The sequence below is a fragment of the Seriola lalandi genome, unplaced genomic scaffold, assembly GCF_002814215.2.
Source record: "Seriola lalandi dorsalis isolate HSWRI2012SDOR001 ecotype SW California unplaced genomic scaffold, Sedor1 jcf7180002054281, whole genome shotgun sequence".
Taxonomy (NCBI): Eukaryota; Metazoa; Chordata; class Actinopteri; order Carangiformes; family Carangidae; genus Seriola; species Seriola lalandi.
This window is the reverse complement of record NW_019524834.1, coordinates 257254-275267: the sequence shown is the minus strand read 5'-3', so window position 1 is coordinate 275267 and position 18014 is coordinate 257254. Positions and strand designations below refer to the sequence as shown.

General features: G+C 40.4%; 1 protein-coding gene across 2 annotated transcripts in view; it reads left to right on the top strand.

Moving 5' to 3' along the window:
• The first annotated feature begins 9399 nt into the window (after positions 1-9399).
• kcnab1a (potassium voltage-gated channel subfamily A regulatory beta subunit 1a) overlaps positions 9400-18014 on the top strand; it is a 93217-nt gene continuing 84602 nt past the window's right edge. For both annotated transcript variants that reach the window (XM_023405667.2, XM_087173780.1), the window contains exon 1: positions 9400-10144. In XM_023405667.2, the coding sequence (XP_023261435.1) occupies positions 9870-10144 (275 nt within the window). In that variant the 5' untranslated portion in view covers positions 9400-9869. The remainder of the gene's footprint in view (positions 10145-18014) is intronic.

Below are 18014 nucleotides of genomic sequence, written 5' to 3'. Positions count from 1 at the left end.
CAGTCAAGCCCTGTGTGACTGTGTGTGTTTGAGTGTGTGTGTGTGAGAGAGAGAGTTTAAATATACCCATCATGAGGACGATGAGGCTGCACTTGACACAGTGCAAACAGATTGGAGGCCTAATGTGTTATACAGAGCTGTTGATGCACAAAATCATTTGACTACATCGACAATTCCATCTCACAAGTACTCACACACACACACACACACACACACACACACGCACACATAAGTATCAAGGGCTGATTCCTTCTCTACACATAATTAGCACTATGATCAGTAAATTGGTGTGTATGTGTGTGTGTGTGTGTGTGTGTGTGAGTGTGAGTGTGTGTGCGTGTACATGTGTGTGTGTGCAACGTACAGTAAATACACACGACCTGTGCATGTACGCTGACAGATTATTCAAGTATTTTCGGGCCGGACCATAACTGCTATCTGATGACAAGTGATCCCCCGCCTCCCACCACCACACACACACACCTACAGCCCTATCATTTCATTTGTGAGCGTTGTGTGTCACAGGAGTCACGCTGGTCATAACGACCTCCGGCTTAGAGTTGTGTCACCTGATCTTGCCGTAATGCTAATAGCCAGCATCTGTCTTGCTGCATTAGACTGTGTTGACATCCTCTAACACCATGGTGACAAAACATATGGAGGCTGGAGGGAGTGTTTTGATTCCCGTCTGTGTGATTGATGGACAGAAAGCACCAATAGCGTGGCTTCTCAGGATGTGACGTGCATCACAATTTCCACTTTTGGAAGTTAGGCTATTAGTGCAGCAAGTGTTGTTAATCTTTTTTTCCCATCTGTCCCTCTCTCCCTCTCCTCCCCTTGTTTCTCACACATGGATATTTTCAGTATTGGGTTATACCCCCTCCTCCCCTTTCCATGTCTTCCCTCTAGTTGCTCTACTCTCCTTTCTTGTAGCTAAATGCCTAATCCATCTGTGTCCCATTCCAATCATTCAAGCCTAAAGCTCTGCATTCATTAGTCTGCAGTCCAGCATTTTTCCTTTCCTCCTATCTCCTCTCCTCTCATCTTCACTCTCTCTTTACTCTCCAGCCTCCCTGTTGGTTTTGGCTCTGTTCACTCTCTAATTTAGAAAAACAAAGCAGAGTGGGAACAAGAGACGAGGATGACAGTGAAGCAAGGACACAGTGTGGCGACCAAATGTTGAGGCCTTCCAAATAATTGTGGATCCATTTATGTCGTAGAGCAACAAAGCACAGGACTACATAATTCAAAAGGATTTCTATTATCTAAATTTGTTTCTTCACTATTCAGAGAACATTCACTGGCAGAAGATTACAGAATCATACTGTGTGAACTGAAAGAAGCAGCAAGATAATTTTACCCAGAACTTCAAATTTGTCACATGTAAACAAACTTCATGTGATTTTGCTCTCCCTTCATCTTAAAAGAGATTTATGGCAGCTGCAATGTGCTGAGTGATGTTAATTTATAAGCCTTGTGCATGTCACAGAATACAAGTAACAGAATACATGTAAATACGTATTGTTGCTTGTAGGCCTATAAAGTAGAATTAATCAGCAGGATCAGGATAAGTTTGTTGTTATTAAACGTGATAGTGAATTTTTGATGATGCTTCTTTTATTAATATCTAGTGTACTACTTGGTGTCATGTTAATTCTTAAACACTGTTTTACAGTAAGTTCTCTTAGGCAAGTTTTGTAGGTGCAACAAACTGAAATAAATGTTGGCTGTGAACATTTTTGCAGGTATGTTTGATTCATTGTATAAAAAATCCAAACATATAATATAGATGGCATTATGTTTACCATAAATCACCGCTTATTGTTGAATTATGGTAACAGTGTGAATAATTGTATTAATTATTTACTATTTAGACAATGCATAACTCCAGTGCAAAGATATACAGTGCATGGCTTGTACAAAATACGCAAGTTTAACATAAAAATGATCAATGAGGTGTTTCATAAATTTTCAGTGCCTCCAAAGCCCTGCAGTGTTATAGTAACAGGTAGAGAAGCTAAATCTCAAAGTCGATTTAGTTTCACTCACTGAACAGCTTGTGCCTTTCCCTACCACTGAAGTACGGAGCCCCTAAGGGGACATGGGGGGAAAAAAAAATTTGTGGGCATAAAAAAATCTTTGAGCTTCTGGTGCGCACCAGAAAGCTCCGTGCCAGCGCAATGAGCTCATATGTATCCAGAAGTCAGTACATTAACACACACACAAGCAGCCTGTATCACGCTGTGTTAAGATGATGGGGTGTGTAAATGCACATGTTTTTGGTGTGTATGTGAAGTTTTCATTGTGTACGTGGTTAATTTCATGTGTATGTGCACATTTTCATGGTGTTTTCCCATTAATAAGCCTACTTTCACGTGCACACGTGAAACTTTCTCGTGAGCACGCAAAACTTTCTGGTCCGTACCAGAAACTCAAAGATTTTCCCCCCGGTGTCCCCTTAGGGGCTCCTTACTCAAACACTCACCTACAGAGGCAGGAAATAGGAAGTGAGGTGGTTTTCTGAATTAACTTATGCAATATGCAATATGCAATAACTTACTTACTAATCAAAAAATCTGATCTGATCTTAATCTTAAAAGTGACATGTATAGACAAACACAATATGCTTAAGCGAACAATTTTGTGTTGTACCAATGGCCAATTTTCTATGCAAAGATAGCAATGACACCCTAAGAAGAGAGTAAAGTCACACCGTCAATATGTTTTAATCTGAGTTTATCTGTTCATTTTTGTGTTTAGTCTGACAGCTCCGTGCATGTTCGTGCCTGCACACGTGCATGTTAATGCATGTGAATCCCTCTGTGATTTAACCATTGGTCCTCCCCAGGTTAATAAGCGGGCACGCCCCGCCCACACGCGAGGTGACACATTGTAGCAAGCAGCGATCAGGTGTGCTCGGCCTCTTCCGATTTTCTCCGCTGAAGAAAACTTCTAAAAAGGCCTCTAATAAAGAAAGCGATAAGACCAGAGCACAGGCGGGCTGGCCGTGGACTACTGGCGCAAGTCCCTGTCAGCCAGTGGACCATCTAAACATCGATGAAGTTCTTAAATTTTAACCAGCTCATTGGTGTTTTTACCGGCTCCTCGTGTCATTCCCGTGGCTGTCCCTCGCCAAAAAGTCCAAGTCTGCATTTCGGTCCCAGTCCAACACTGTTCTGGCTTTCCCAAGACGGAGAGACCTACACGTGGGTAAAGGACTCCAGCGTGACTCCTCGGAGCTGGCTTTTCTTCTCCTCCACGTGTAAGTAATTTCATGGCGGCACAATGGTACATGCCTGTTTTCACTAGTGACGGATAAAGTAGACACGGCAACGTTAGCTAGCTTGCTGTTACCGATATATTGGCTCGGCATGTTTTTCGGCAAATGTTGCTATTGCTAGCTGGCTTATTGCCAGCTTTGCTGTGGAGCATATCACGGCAATGCTAGCGCGGGCTAACTGTTGTGGTCGTATAGTTTTTTTTGTTGTCTCTCGTGTGCACAGGGTGACTTTATTCATTGGTGCTTCGTGTTCTGTCACTGCACTTCGTTACACCTTGCTGACTGAGAACTTGAACGGAAGGTGTGTGTGTGGCCACACGTGAAGCCAACGAGTCAGCTGCTACATTGGCTGATGCTGGTGGTCTAGTGCGACATCTAGTGGCAGTGACGATCGTTTTACAGAATCTTATCTGAACAACTGCTGAAATCTCCTTTGGCACCAATAACAACAAGGAAGCAATTTCACTAGCTGCTGATCAGACCTGCACAATGTTCAGAAATATTTGTGGACCATTCTTTAAACGGAGAATCTGGTGTGAACAGTGATCTTGAGGTCTTCTACAGTATCTCTATTGGTCTAAGGCCTGGGCTCTGACTGGGCCACCCAAGGCAGATCATTGTTTGAAGTCATTTTTTAGTAAATGTACTTTGATGGGGGTCATTATCTTGCTTCAGCTGGTGGACAATCACCCTGACTTTATTCAGTAAGATACCTTAAATAGATTGATGATGATGTATTTTCCCCTCGATGACGCCGAGCTGTCCAGGCTCAGAGGCAGCAAAGCCCCAAATTATGATGCTCCCTCCACCCCATGTCACTGTTGGGATGATGTTTTCATGTTGGTATGCAGTTCCCTTTTGACCCCGTACAAAGTGCTGTGGGTTCTTTAGCAATGAATAGCCTTAGTTTCATCAGTCCATAAAGCATTTTCCCAGCAGTGATTCATTTAAGCCTTTAAGTCTTGGCTTCTTTTTTTTTTTTTTTTTTTTTTTTTTAACCTCACTGATCACTCTGCATTACACTTTTGGAGCCGTCTTAGCTGGGTGCACATTTCTTAGCAGAGTAGCCACATCCACTAAATCATCTCCATTTATAAACAGTTTGTCAGACTGTGGACTGATGAATATCTGAACTCCTTGAGGTGACTTTGCAACCTTTTTAGTTTTATGCAAATCAACTTCTGAGATCTCTTTTGCAATGCATGGTTCACATCAACAGATGTTTCTTGTGAATAGCAAACTGAAAAAATGTGTTTCTATCTTGTTTTATTGACTGGAATACAGGTTCGCTAACTCCTGACTCCAGTGAGCTTTAGTTGATGTCAGTAGCCTAGTGGTTATTTTTCCAACCTACACTGTGAATACACTGGATTTTGTATTCAGTATGAACAAAAACAATACAATGATTTAGTGTTATTAGTTATAATAGATTGTTTGTTCATTATTCTAAATGACATAAATATCGTACTGTATTTAAAGAAAAATCTATACTTAAATGCAGATAATTCCAAAGGGTTCATTTACTACTTGTTTAAGAACTAATGCACTTGTTGGATTATAGCCTGTTTTATAGTATTGCCACAAAATCCTTCTTTAAACCATGTCCTCCTGTTTGCATGATGTACATCTCCACATAGATGTAAAAACAATACTGTGTATTGAAGTGATCTCCCCTCTCAAAACATGCATCAACTATGTCTGTTTGAAATTTCAGTTGTGGGTTTTAAATGTTACATTAGAGTTGGCTTAGTGACATGCTGATGGTGGCTGCACACTTCACATGCTCTTTATTTACAGGCTCATAAAGATATGATGAAAGCCTCTCATGGCTTGACAAACAGACTGACAGGTGCATGTAGAGTGTGTGTGTGTGTAATGTACGAGTGTGTTTTAATAGGCATGTTTCCGAAGTGGTGAGCTCAACACACCGCCAATAAAAAGGATGACACTGTGTGAATCACCATAAGATTAGCACGACCTTCACACACACACACACACACACACACACACACACACACACACACACACACACACACACACACAGAAAAAACAAAGTTTAATTCATTCCCCCTGGAGAATCAATGTTGATTATTGCAGTATGATCACTGGGAGTCCATTACTATAATGTGGACCTTGGAAAAAAAAAACGACAAACGATTGACTCTGACCTAGAAAAGACATGAGCATGAGATGAACCCCTCCAAAAACTCCCTTTCTTGCCAATCAGCCAACTTGTGCATCTCACACACACACAGTCTGCCAGATCTCCTCTCTGAGCCCCTCATGTGGATGCCAAACAGCATGCGATGGCTGGATATCCTTATTCTCATTTGAATCAGAACAATTGCTGCGGTTTTTAGCTCTCCAGTGATTCTGCATAAAAACTGGGGCAGAATATAACCACAGAAATCCTGGGCTTTTATAACTGAGCTAAAAATAGTTTTTTCTCCCCTTGAAATATGTAAATATTTTTTCCGGCTTTTCTTTTAATTTATATTATTGAAACTCAAAATGTATTCTGCCTTAAATTGATGTAACTGTATTGAATTTCTGTTATTGGAAAATGATGACCAAAAATGGAAGACAAAAAAAAAAAACCCAGCTATATTTGTGCTGTCTTGACATCACACTGTTCTCCTGGGATTAGCTGTCCAAACTTAGCAAATATATTTGATAAAAAGATCATATGCAGAGTATAAGATCAAAATCTGAAACCAAACAGGTAAACTATCTTAATCATGATTTAAAAAAAAAAAAAAAAAAAAATCACATCATCTCTTTAATGACCGCAAGGCTGCACTATTGCTGACTGAAACTTAGGGACATGCCTCAATAAGACCTTCACGGTACAGTGGTCCTTAAAATTGCTAACAAGCTAGAGTTCAAATTTGTGTTCATACCATAGTTGTTTCCACTTGTCACAGATCTAATCTGACCTTTTGTATCCTTCTAGAGACCTGCAGAGACTTTCATCTCTATTATATTATTGAAAATCACTTAATAGATGTTTATGTGATTCAAATCTTTTTTCCTATAATGATAAAATGACAGGCCCAGGCTCTAATAACAAAACTTGGTTCAAATCGATTGGTTCAACTGATAATGACACCCAACAGAGAAAACGTTGTGGCAACATGATACTGTTGCATGGAGAACAAAAACACATGTACCATAATAGCTTGATGGATGAAGCATTGGGATGCTGCCCAGATTAGCAGTTTAGACGCATGTTAATGCCAGGTCTGAACATGGCCTTTGATTCACACTGCAGCCACCCCTTTGGCACTTGGACAGGAGCATGCTAAAAGTATCCATCCCTCAATAGATGAAATACTATGATATGAAGCAAAGATATTAGCACTATTTATGACATAGGAAAGCGAGGAAGTGCAGTATGTTCTCTTGTTGTTATGACTTTTAACACCTTGTCAGTGATTAAAAGGATAATAAAAAAAAAAAGGAAGAGTGTGGATAGCTGTAACATTGATTGTGCAACACAGCACTTGATGTATCAGCCATGTATTTCATACAGTCAGTATAATACAATATTATCAACCTCACTTTGCTCTCACGCTTAAGCATTAAGGTCGATTTTCAATGATAACAATGGGATTTAGTGGAGAATGTAGGCCAACACACTGGTGTTAAACAGGAGCAGGACAGTCCCTGAGGGCTAGAGACTGATCACTGGCATAATTATTGCTGCCATAGAGTCAGATGGCATAGAAACAGAATTCTCATTTGAGTAAACATAGAAACACTGTTTTATACACTGCAGATAACAAATTAATAGTGAAAGATGTTAACATGAGCTTGATCTTTTTAAAAATTCATCAACAAAAAAATGTATACAGTGTCGTGGCATGGCATGCCGCTCTACTTGTTCTGTTTCTATCATGCTGCGCACACTGGGTAATTATCAGACATATGCAATCATTATATAGGGATTCACTCACTGGAGGAAGTACATCATGTGGGGGTGGTGGGGGCAAAATGAAAGAGAGAAAAAGATGGTTAATTAGTCTCAGGGAACATGAAGCTGATGGAAGGAGGTCTGTATGAAAAGCGGGTAAAATACTGACAGTTAATGGAAGCAGAAGTGAGAAAAGTGTCAGAAGATAAATATGGTGACAAGGGGGACAAATGTTTTTTCCAAACCCTACTTTTGTTTCTCATAAAGCATGGTTCCCACTGCCACAACACCCTACCGGACCCCCCCCCCCCCCCCCCCCCCCCCCCCCCCCCCCCCCCCCCCAAGCCTCTCTACCTCCTCTCCCTCTTTTTGTGGTATTGTTATCAGTGACTCACCTGCTCACATGCTGAGTGGCTCATAGGAGGATGTAGCTGTACTCAACTTCATAGCCCAAAATAAAAGAGAAAATAACAGACAGAAAAAGACGAACATCAAATACAAGTGTGAGAAATAAAAAAACAACAAAGTAAAGTGATAGTGAATTTTATTGCAAAACAACATTAACTGTTTGTTTTCTTGATATCAAACTTTACTGAATGTGTGTACATGTATAGGCTCCATGAGCATGGATGTGTATGTGCCTAGTGTCTATAAATACACTTTAAACACACTCTGGCATTGCATAAGCACAGCTGACTTTCCTGCAGCCAGGCAGGATCAGTTTTTCCACCCATCCTGCTGGACAATGGACACAGCTGCCCACCCTGCCATCCTCCCTACCTAATTCTACATGTTTGGGTGTGTGTGCTTGTGCACTTTTGTCTTTGCATTAACAAAGTTACTGTAATTTAAGCATAGTCTAGTGTGTGTACACTTGTGTGAGGACATCAGGCTGTGTCATCCAAAATTTTACAAATTTTGAAAAGACAAAAAAAAAAAAAAAAACACTTCTGAAGAATACAGCCCTAATCTAACCTTAAGAACTCACCAGAACCAACCAGGTCTTGGGTTTGGACCCAAAGTTTAAGAACCAAAGGACAACCAAGCAGTTGGTACTTGATAAGTGCACTGATGCAAAAGAAAAACTTGATCCTGACAAACAGAAGTTAAACTTGGAACCACAGTCAAATTTAGGGTGGATTTATGTTATAATAAAAAGCATCTATAGCACATTCACACAAGTTACAGACTTAATTAAGTGCATTAACATTTTTAGTATTGTGTGGGCAGAATACCAAGGATGAATGCAAGAGTGTGTGTGTGTGTATGTGCGCGCGTACGTACGTGTGTATGGAAAGACTGACAGTGTGTCTTAACGATAATTTCCTGATATGGGAGAATGGCATTCCTCATGATTCCCACAATCCACTGGAGGACCAGACGTGATGTCATTGAACACTCCCATGAGGAGGCCAGAGGTGAGAGATTATAGTGTGTGTGTGTGGGGGTGGGGGTGGGGGGTAAGACAGAAAGAATGAAAACAGACCAGAGAAATAGGCTTCCCTGTTTCATTTTGTGGTTCAGTTCATTATAAAAACACTGCCCTCAGACTGTGTGCAATTGTGCATAACATGCTTTTGGCTGTGTGTGCATGAGTCTGTGAGATTTTGTGTGTTTATTTTAGGTGTTTGTTATAGGCAAAACTCCAGAGTACACTTTGTTTCGAGGAGAAAGGGAGTGCAAGTGGTAAGACATGCAAGACAGAAGAGGTAGATTAAAGGGAAATATTGTTGGGGGTGTTTGGGGGTGGACCAGTAAGGAAAGTACAAACACGCAAAATGTACACATACAGTGAGTGTTTGTCTGTGCCAGATAAAAAAAAAAAAAAGAAGTAAGGCGGGTGGGGGTCGGAAAAGCAAGAGATGTAAATGCTGGAAGAGCGGCAGGAGAGGAAATCAGGAGTAAGTGAAAGGGCTTGTGACACAGGGAATACTGAGACAAAGGAGGGATGATTGGGAAAGTGAAAGTGGGAGAGAGGATAATGGAGTTGGAGAGAAAAGGGGTAAAAGGATGGAGAGAGAGGGAGAAACAGACGGAGAGAGAGAGGAAAGGGAGGGCGGGAAAAAATGTCCCAGATTCCCATGCCATTTAATAGGGAGCAAAACCAAACTGAGCTTATAATGTAGACTGGCTGAGCAGGGGGCAAAGTGACAGCATGAGGGTATGTGTTGTGTGAGATAGAGAGCAGAGGAGAGAGGGGGAAAGAGAGAGAGAGTGAGAGAGAGTGGGTTATCTGTGTGTGTATCTCTTGCTCTCTGTCTATCTGCATGTGTGTATGTGTACAGAGAACATATGTGGCACAGCCCATGGTGGAGTACATGTAAGGAAAAAGCCTATTTTTCTTGTGTGGACGTGCAGCCTGCAGACACTTTAATTATGGACTCTTCAGTACCGTTTTTCTCTTTTCAAATTATGTTTTTCAAGTTGGATTTTCTGGCGTTCCTTTTTTTGTTTTTTGAATAAGAGATGTACTTTATGTGGAGCTTCATCCAGAGGAATACTTTTCTTTTTCCTTTGAGATTTAATCACACACTTACACACAGTCATCTGCTCCATGTAGCGCCGTGTGGGCGAGGGGCCTACCTGGATTAGCCCGAGCGTACATGTTTCTGGGACAGACTTACAGAAGAAGGGAGAGACTGAAAGGGAGAATAAAGTGAGGAAGAGAGCAGGAAGATGTACCTGTACAAAGCAACGTGCCCGGAGATTCCCAACCCGAAGCAGAAGGGGACTAGAGGTCAGGGTGGGGTCCAGGCTCAAGGCCCGGGCCAGGGGAGGCTCGCCAGTCAGACGTCCTCAGGGACAGGGCCTCATGCTTACGCTCCTCTGATGCTGTGGACGGCAAACAAACCCAACAGTGTGGTGGAGCTCAAACAGCTGGAGGAGTTTCTTAACTTCCACTCGCTGTCGCTGCACGACACAGTGAAGAGTCAGACAGGCATGGTCTACAGGTAACCTCACCTGTGTTTGTGTGTGTGTGTGTGTGTTTGTGAGACGTTCCTGGATTTCATTGTAGTTTCTTAATGCTCTGAGGCTCACACTGTCGGGCTTCAGGGTTGCCATGGCAACCCTAACGGCATTACTGTTGAGGAGTAAGATGGTTGTAATGGAGAGATGGAGATTGACCGAGTTCACATTTTTCTGTGTGAGTGTAACATTGGGTTGTTCTCACTTATTTATTTATTTATTTATTTATTATTTGTTGTCTTTGGTGCCAGAGTTGACTTTCTACATATTTTTGGGTGAGCGATTTGTTGCTCAGGGTTGGTGGTTGGTTGTGCGAGTTGTAGTTTTATGGCCGGCGTTTGTGCATGATATTATATTTGTTAACTGAATGTTTTGTTCAGTAGACTCAATGGAGATATGATGTGTGGAAAGAGTTGTGAAAAAGTCAAGAGTATACAACCACCACATTCAGCCCATCTACCGTCTCACAAACTTTGGTCACCCTTGTTATATTATGCAATACCCACTGAATCAGTGGGACTATTGATCGCCAAGTGAAACACTCACTCACTGATCGATCATTCTTTGGCGGCATGTATTTATGTCAGTGTGTTCTGTGAGTACAGTAACTCTGATTTGATCTGTTACCCTGTGATTCCAGATAAATTAGTCTTAGAATAAACAAAAACAGAGGAAAACAAGATTTACTGCAGTCATTTTATAAACTATGTATCATAGTTTTCATGTTTAGTCACTTGCTGTATTAAACTGCATCTGATGCAGGCATGTGTGTACACATGCACATAACCACATACAGAAATAAATCCTGAGGCATGATGAGTTGTTAAATACCTGAATGTCAAAGGATTGCATGAAGGCAAAAACTCTTTGAAATATTTTTTAAAATTGAAAAGGACAGTCTAGGTTTCTTTTAATGTTCTTCACCCGTTTAAATTATCTTTTACAATTTTACTTCCTTGATTATTACTCAAGCTTTGTATTGTCAGTGCACTTACGCTCATGCTGCAACATGTGAAGTAACTCATTTCTGTCTCCATGTTTGCTTCACGGTGCATTAAAGCTGCACAACCGAAACCTTTTAAACTTCACGTGTTCAAAGTAATGTGTTTCAGCGTAGAAGTTAATGTTTAAGGGCAATGCTTGATCAGAATGTACATCTACACATGTGCTGTATAGAAAATATGGATTCTGTCATTCTCTAAATGGCTCATGTTATAAGTTAAACGGTTTTGTGTTTTGAAGACAATCCACTTCGTGTTCCTCAGGCGCTGGTAAAGACCCACTGCTGTCATGCCTTTGTTGTTTTTCTTCTAGTTTGTCATCTGTGACTAAGCATCATGTTGGTGAGGGGTTTCAGTGAGTGTGACTGGAACATTGTGGATCACTGCTCAGCCTTCAGGCTAGACAGCAGCATGTAACTGCTTTGCCTTCACTGCGTTGTTGCCTCCAGTGAAGAAGAAAGGGGAAGAGTGATTTCGAATAAAGCATTTCATTCTCTGATAAGAGAATGTGGTTGGTTGTAGCTTGTTTTTTTACTTTAGCCTTTACATATCCATGAAAATTGCATGTGAACATGAATGCTTTTTTACAACCACCTGCTTCACATGCACATAGTAACAAATATTCACTACTGTCCTCTATAAACATTGTTAGACACTTAACAACACCACAGGAACCACTACTATGTTAATGTCACACTGACATAATGTTGGTTATTTGCATATGAGCTATGAGGGGAAAAAAACCTCACAAGTCCAAACTCCACATGAGGTAAACACACCTGTTCATCACGAGCAAATTCATGTTCCAGTTCACCATATGTAACGGAAAGCATACAATATCCAGACTGGGCTCCACAATGTTGTTTAGAAATGTGGCTCCATGCGTGCTTTATATTTGGAGAGGCTGCTGGCTTAGCATTTCCATGAACTGTATTTTGGTCATTCGAAAAGCCCGTCCACTCCCCAGGCTCTCTCATCACTGATTCTGTGGCTGTATTCTGCAAACATGACCATGTTACGTTATCAGTGTAATTGTAAATTATTCTGTCATTGTGTTGGCACAGAAGAAATGGCAGCATAGAGCGTGATTTCTCCATCAACTCCACCAAGGAGAGAGAGACGGGGGGTGTAGGGACGGGGGTGTGATGGCAGTTTGTAGCCCTGTTGGGTCAACCTGGCTACGGGAGCTCATATGGCCTTGTGCTGTTAGCATTCCGCCTTGGGACCTTGGCATATGTGTATACATGAGCTACGTGTGTGTGTGTGTGTGTGTTTGAAAGTTTGTGGATATCACCATGGTAGACTAACAAAACAGCTGGCTGTCCACGTCCTTTTCCAGGTCACTGTGTACCACTGGTCAAGATCCATGATGAGCAACACACACACACACACACACACACACACACACACACACACACACACACACACACTTACTTACACTTTGTCTAACCCAGATCTCCTGAAATGTAAACCCTTTTCTTTTTGCTCTAACTATAAAATAACCAAAACTACACACTACTTCACAAAAAGAAAAATAGTCTACATGCTTTTATTAACATATGAACACCCCCAAGGAAGAAATGCAAATCAGTGAAGAGCCCTCAATGTCCTTCCAGCCAGTTTTCCTTTAAAGCCCTTGTGGCTGTGTAAAGAGAGGTGAGTCATGACATGACAGATTAAGTCTGTGGAAGCATTTTCTAACTCAACCTTTTCAGCTTTTGACCCCCTTAATACAAAGAAATGTCTACTTATGATGTCCCATCATAGGTTGTTATGACGGCTCCACCAAAGAGTGAGTTTTTTTTCCTTTTTTGAATATTTTATAGGGGTCTGAAAAGGTGAAACTGTGCAGTATTTCACAAGAAAAAAATGAAAGATTCGAGAAAAGTCTGGGGGAAAAAAAAAAGAATTATGTTCTTCCTTATTTTGTTAATCATCCCACAACCATTTTCAGGGTCCTCACACCCAGATTTGGAATCACTGTCCAAACTACAATCCCTAAAATGAATCCTAACTTAAACCCAATTTTAACCTTTTTTAAAATTCAGTCTTTTTCCAGCACTGAACTATAATTCCACCCTAAAACTAATTCTTTGTATTGATGACATTTAGTCCTGGCAAAGACAGAAACAGAAAAGCACACACACCAAACTCATATGCATGTTTTCTGTTTCCTTTTGTTTTTCTGCATTCAAAAAAATACAAAAAGCACAGATGGGAAGAGGAAGAAGAGATAAACTACAAGCAGATATGCCCTCACATGCCCTGCAGTTTATTATTCATGAGTGTGTGTGTGTCTGTCTGTGCGGTGAGTGGGTGTGTATGTTTTCAGTTGTGAAGGAGTGTGTGTGTGTGTGTGTGTGTGTTTGTGAGACAGTAACTGCTGCTTCGCATGTGTACATGGTCATTGTATCGTTAACGTGCTTTTTAACCATGTTGGCCGTGGTGACAACTTACTGCTGTTCACTTCCGAACATATGTATTCAACATCTCCTCAGAGCTAATGTGGTGAATGTTAATGCTAATTATCCAGTCAGGGCCAGATACTGTTGCTATGTGACGACGCCAGTGAAACATGTTTGAAAAGCAGAGATCAGCCACGTTGATTAGAAAAAAGCTTCAGAAACTGATTTTGACAGCTAGTCAGCACACAAGTTGGTCCTGAATGCCTCGCCACTGAATAAATATCCAGCACAGGTTCATTGTGGTGTTTCCGGCTCTGTTATTCTTCTTCTTTGCTATATTTGCTTTGTTTGTCTAGTCTTCTTGCATTGTACTGAAGAGGGTACAGCTGTTAGTTTGCTGTCATTAAAAGCCTCGACCACCTGCCATTTTTGAATCAAATTTCAATATGAGGAAGTCTTCTTCCTGCTTTGGTTGAAACACTTTATTTGTGTCAGAAATCAACTCTTCAGGAAATTACATAATGGGCTCTGTTGTCTTTTTGTTTTAAAATTTTCATTGCTCTTTTTGTATTTGTAAAATGCTGAATTTTGCCAGTTGAGATGCAGCAATAAAGTGGTTCATTGTTTCACTGTGACATTATGGTGCTGAAAACATGCTGTGATTATATAATACTGGATGCTTGAGGCAGTTTCCGTTTTCCTTTGGGAAACTAAATGAATATTAATCTAAAAAAAATTGTTCAATCGACACTCTCCTGTTAAAAATCCCCTTTTAACCTAAATGCCAAAGTAGTTACAGATGCAGATGCTGATTTTGATCAAATACTCCACATATTAAAGTGGACGTCAATTTAATCAGCCTAGTGGGGGAAATAGATTAATCAAAAGCCCATGATATTATTGAATATAGAGCAGGGAATTCTGGGTAAGGGAGTGACAGTGAGGGGGCATTTAGACCTCCAAGGGGCAGACGGTCACATTATGAAGCATATGCCATGTCCTCATGGGTGAACAAGTGTGTGTGTGTGTAGACAATCTGGATGTTTGTCAGTCCATCTGATTAAATGAGCTCAGCCTGCTGATAGACCTTGGTGTGAAGGTGACAGGAGTTAGTGTCCCCGCAGTTGTTTCTCTGCTCCTCTGTCACTCACTTTTCTCTTCAGTCCTGTCATCTTTACTATCTTAGTTTGTACATCATTCATTGTCTTTGTCCTTCAACCTGTTTTTCAGAGTGCAAGTTTATTTAAAAATGAAAATTAGATGTTAAACTGAGTGAAATTGGATTATAAAATTAGTTTCAGCATTTGGAATGAGTATTCAGAGAGACTATCTGCAGCATAATCAGCAAATACTTTTGCATCTTCACTTGCCACAATATTTATGTCAAACAGTAGTGAAAATGTCCTTTTTGCAGGAGGAAACATAATATATCTTTTTATAGAACAATTAAATCAGTTTAAACTGGTCTACCACTTTGAAAAATTGGCTCTTTTTTTAACTGCAAAAGAGTAAAACCAAATGTGCTCTGACACAGTGAACCCTTTTTGCAAATGTGATCATTGTTTCCTGTAGTAGTAAAACTAATTCTGCATTAAAGTGTTAGTTTTGATAAATCCAATAGTGCTTTATGTGCAATGGATGTGAAGATTCCTATGTTTACCAGTTGAAGGTCAGATTTTCTTGTCATAGAGTAACCATCTGACTGATTGTGTGGTTTGTTTTGGCTGAGAGATTTTGATTTCTAAAATCCATCCACCACCGTGTTTCTTAGCCCCATGTTACTTCAAGGCAGGAGAAGTGTTGCTGTGTTTGAATCCCAAATAAGAGAATGCAGCAGTTAGTGTTTATTAACTCCAGCCAGTCAAATGTCTGTCCGCTCTGGACTGGAGCCTCGTGTTCACTATCAGTGTTTAGACTCTGGTATCTGCCTATGTAAGGAGAAGCTATGCAGGCATGTGAGTTTATTTATTATGGTGCCAAATAAACGGAGGGAAGAGGTGGTCAGGAGTGAGTAGAGATGAAGGGGTGAAGAGAGGTGAACAAATGAAAAGAAGAAATGCGATAATACTAAATTTTCTATCACTAACTAAAGGAGGCACGTGGTTGTCGTGTATATATGTCTATCAGTTTCTCTGTGTGTGCAGCAGTTTGCCTATCTGTGCGCAGCGTGTGTGTCAGTCTGTGTGCTTAATCAGAGCCTAATGAAGCCATCGTTTGTCACCTTTCAACACTTGAGAAGCAGTGAGTGAAACTGTGCACTCAACCAGAGATTCACAGAAGACACACTTGCACGTAACTCACACACACATACGCATGCAGATAAATGCGTCAATTGCTCATCCTTTATTCATTTTGGAAAACAAATGAATATTTAATACAGGAACTGGTATCCTCACTAAATACTTAATTGGTCAAGCGGTCACAGAAATGGGTGTTTTTGTGCAACGTGCAATTTTTACCATTGTCTGTTTTATTGTTGGGTGAATCATTGCAACTCGTTCTAATTAGATTCATCATCAGATTCATCAAGTGTATGTTTGTGCTTGTTTTATTATGTAGCCTCTTAGTTTTACCATTTCTCTACAGTTTTAATACAGACTGAAAGTGCTGACATCATCCCAAAGAAACACCAAAACTAGTGTACCTGTATTCAGATATTGCAGTGGAAGTACCTGGTTTAGAGCCTTTTCTATTATGAATGCTTCAAAGCTTCTAAAAGCCTGGAGGGTGTGGTAAACTGTGATGGGCTTTACACACAAGGTATTAGACCGACCAAGATCCTGTGACACCTTTTGGCTTAGAACCAGTCATGTAATAAATGACTCTGGGCAGAGAGACAGAGAGAGAGAAAGAGAAGACTTCAGTTTGTAATTACAAGATGGGGAAAACCAGGGGTTTTATGGTGTAGTGTGTTCAGTTAAGTTACACACTATTAAGGTGGAGGAAAGTAACTAAGTGCATTTACTCAGGTACTTATTTGATACTTGAGTATTTTCTTTTCATGCCACTTTCTAATTTATGACATTTCAAAGGAAAATATTGTCGTCTTTTTTTTAATAATTATTCAGCTATGAATGCAGGATTTTTACTCAATGTTTTTACAGTGTGGTATTAGTAAGTTTAGTTAAGTAAAAGGTCTGAACACAACTCCACAACTGGTTAAAGCAACAGACTGCAGGAGAAATGACTTATCCTCTAGGAAGGGTGTAACAACCGCCTTGTACACTCTGATCTTCCCTGAAAATGCAGTAAATTAGCTATCATTATTGACTAAAAAGATTCAACAAATTTCTTGCATCTCATGAATCTCTCTTGCCAAACAAATTTCAAAAAGAATTCAATTCAAACAACTGGCAGAGAGAGTTCGCCAGTTTCCCATATTGCTGTTACAAGTAGTTTTACACGGTTTGCCAGTGAAGCATGGAAAGGCCTCTTCAGACATCTTGAGTCAAACACACTCTTACCTCTGTATCTATCCACATCTCACTGACTGTCTATATTGTGTGTGGCGCTCTGTCTTTGATCCCCCTGTGGTGGTACTTGCTGCTGGTTAAATGTCCTGCTGTGTTGTGCATTTGTCGCTTGGTTTTTTTTAGGCACTGAAGCTGTTGTGTTATTGTGAAATGTTCACTGCAGAGATGGAGCCTGTTGGGGCTTTTGATAAAAAATGTCCTCACTAAGAGGAAAGCATGTTTCTACACGCTCCCCCACTGTCTTCAGAAAAAGTCTATTCAGGTAAGATAAGTGAAAACACCCGCGTGTTCAATCACTGATTATCTCACTAACAGATTGAATCTGGGTTCTGTGATCTAAGGATGTCTTTTCATGTATATGCTCATAGTATGTAGGCCTACTGTACATACACAGATATACTGTACATGTCACTTCTATCACATGACCAGTGTTTTTAAATTCAGGATTGACCTAATATTCATTACTGTATAGGTTAAATATAAGACAAAATAAAAATACAGTTACAGCTTGTTAGAGGTTTAAAGTCATAACAAGATTTAAATTCCTTATAAATACTAATGACTGTAGTATTTGAGATCAATAACGTCATGTGAGAGCTAGGGTTGCACGGTATACCGGTACCAGTATAGTACCGCGATACTAGAGTTTTGAAAACGGTACTATACCAGCATTTAAAAACAAACGGTACTTTTATGTCATTTTATTGAATGCAAATGAATTGGTAAATTGGAGCCTGTCTCTTTAAGCACTGCGAGGCCAGCGAGTGACTCGCATGTTTAGACTGAGGAGGAGAGAGAAACGACAAGTCGCGTCTTATACAGACAGAGCGGGTTGAAGAAAATACAGTAGATAGAGATGGCAGCTGCAGAAAAGCCCGTACTTGTGGACAAAATGGGGGCCCCATACAGAGAGCTAAAACATGTCCATGGTTAATAAATACATTAAAAAATATATTTTTAAAAATTAAATGACAT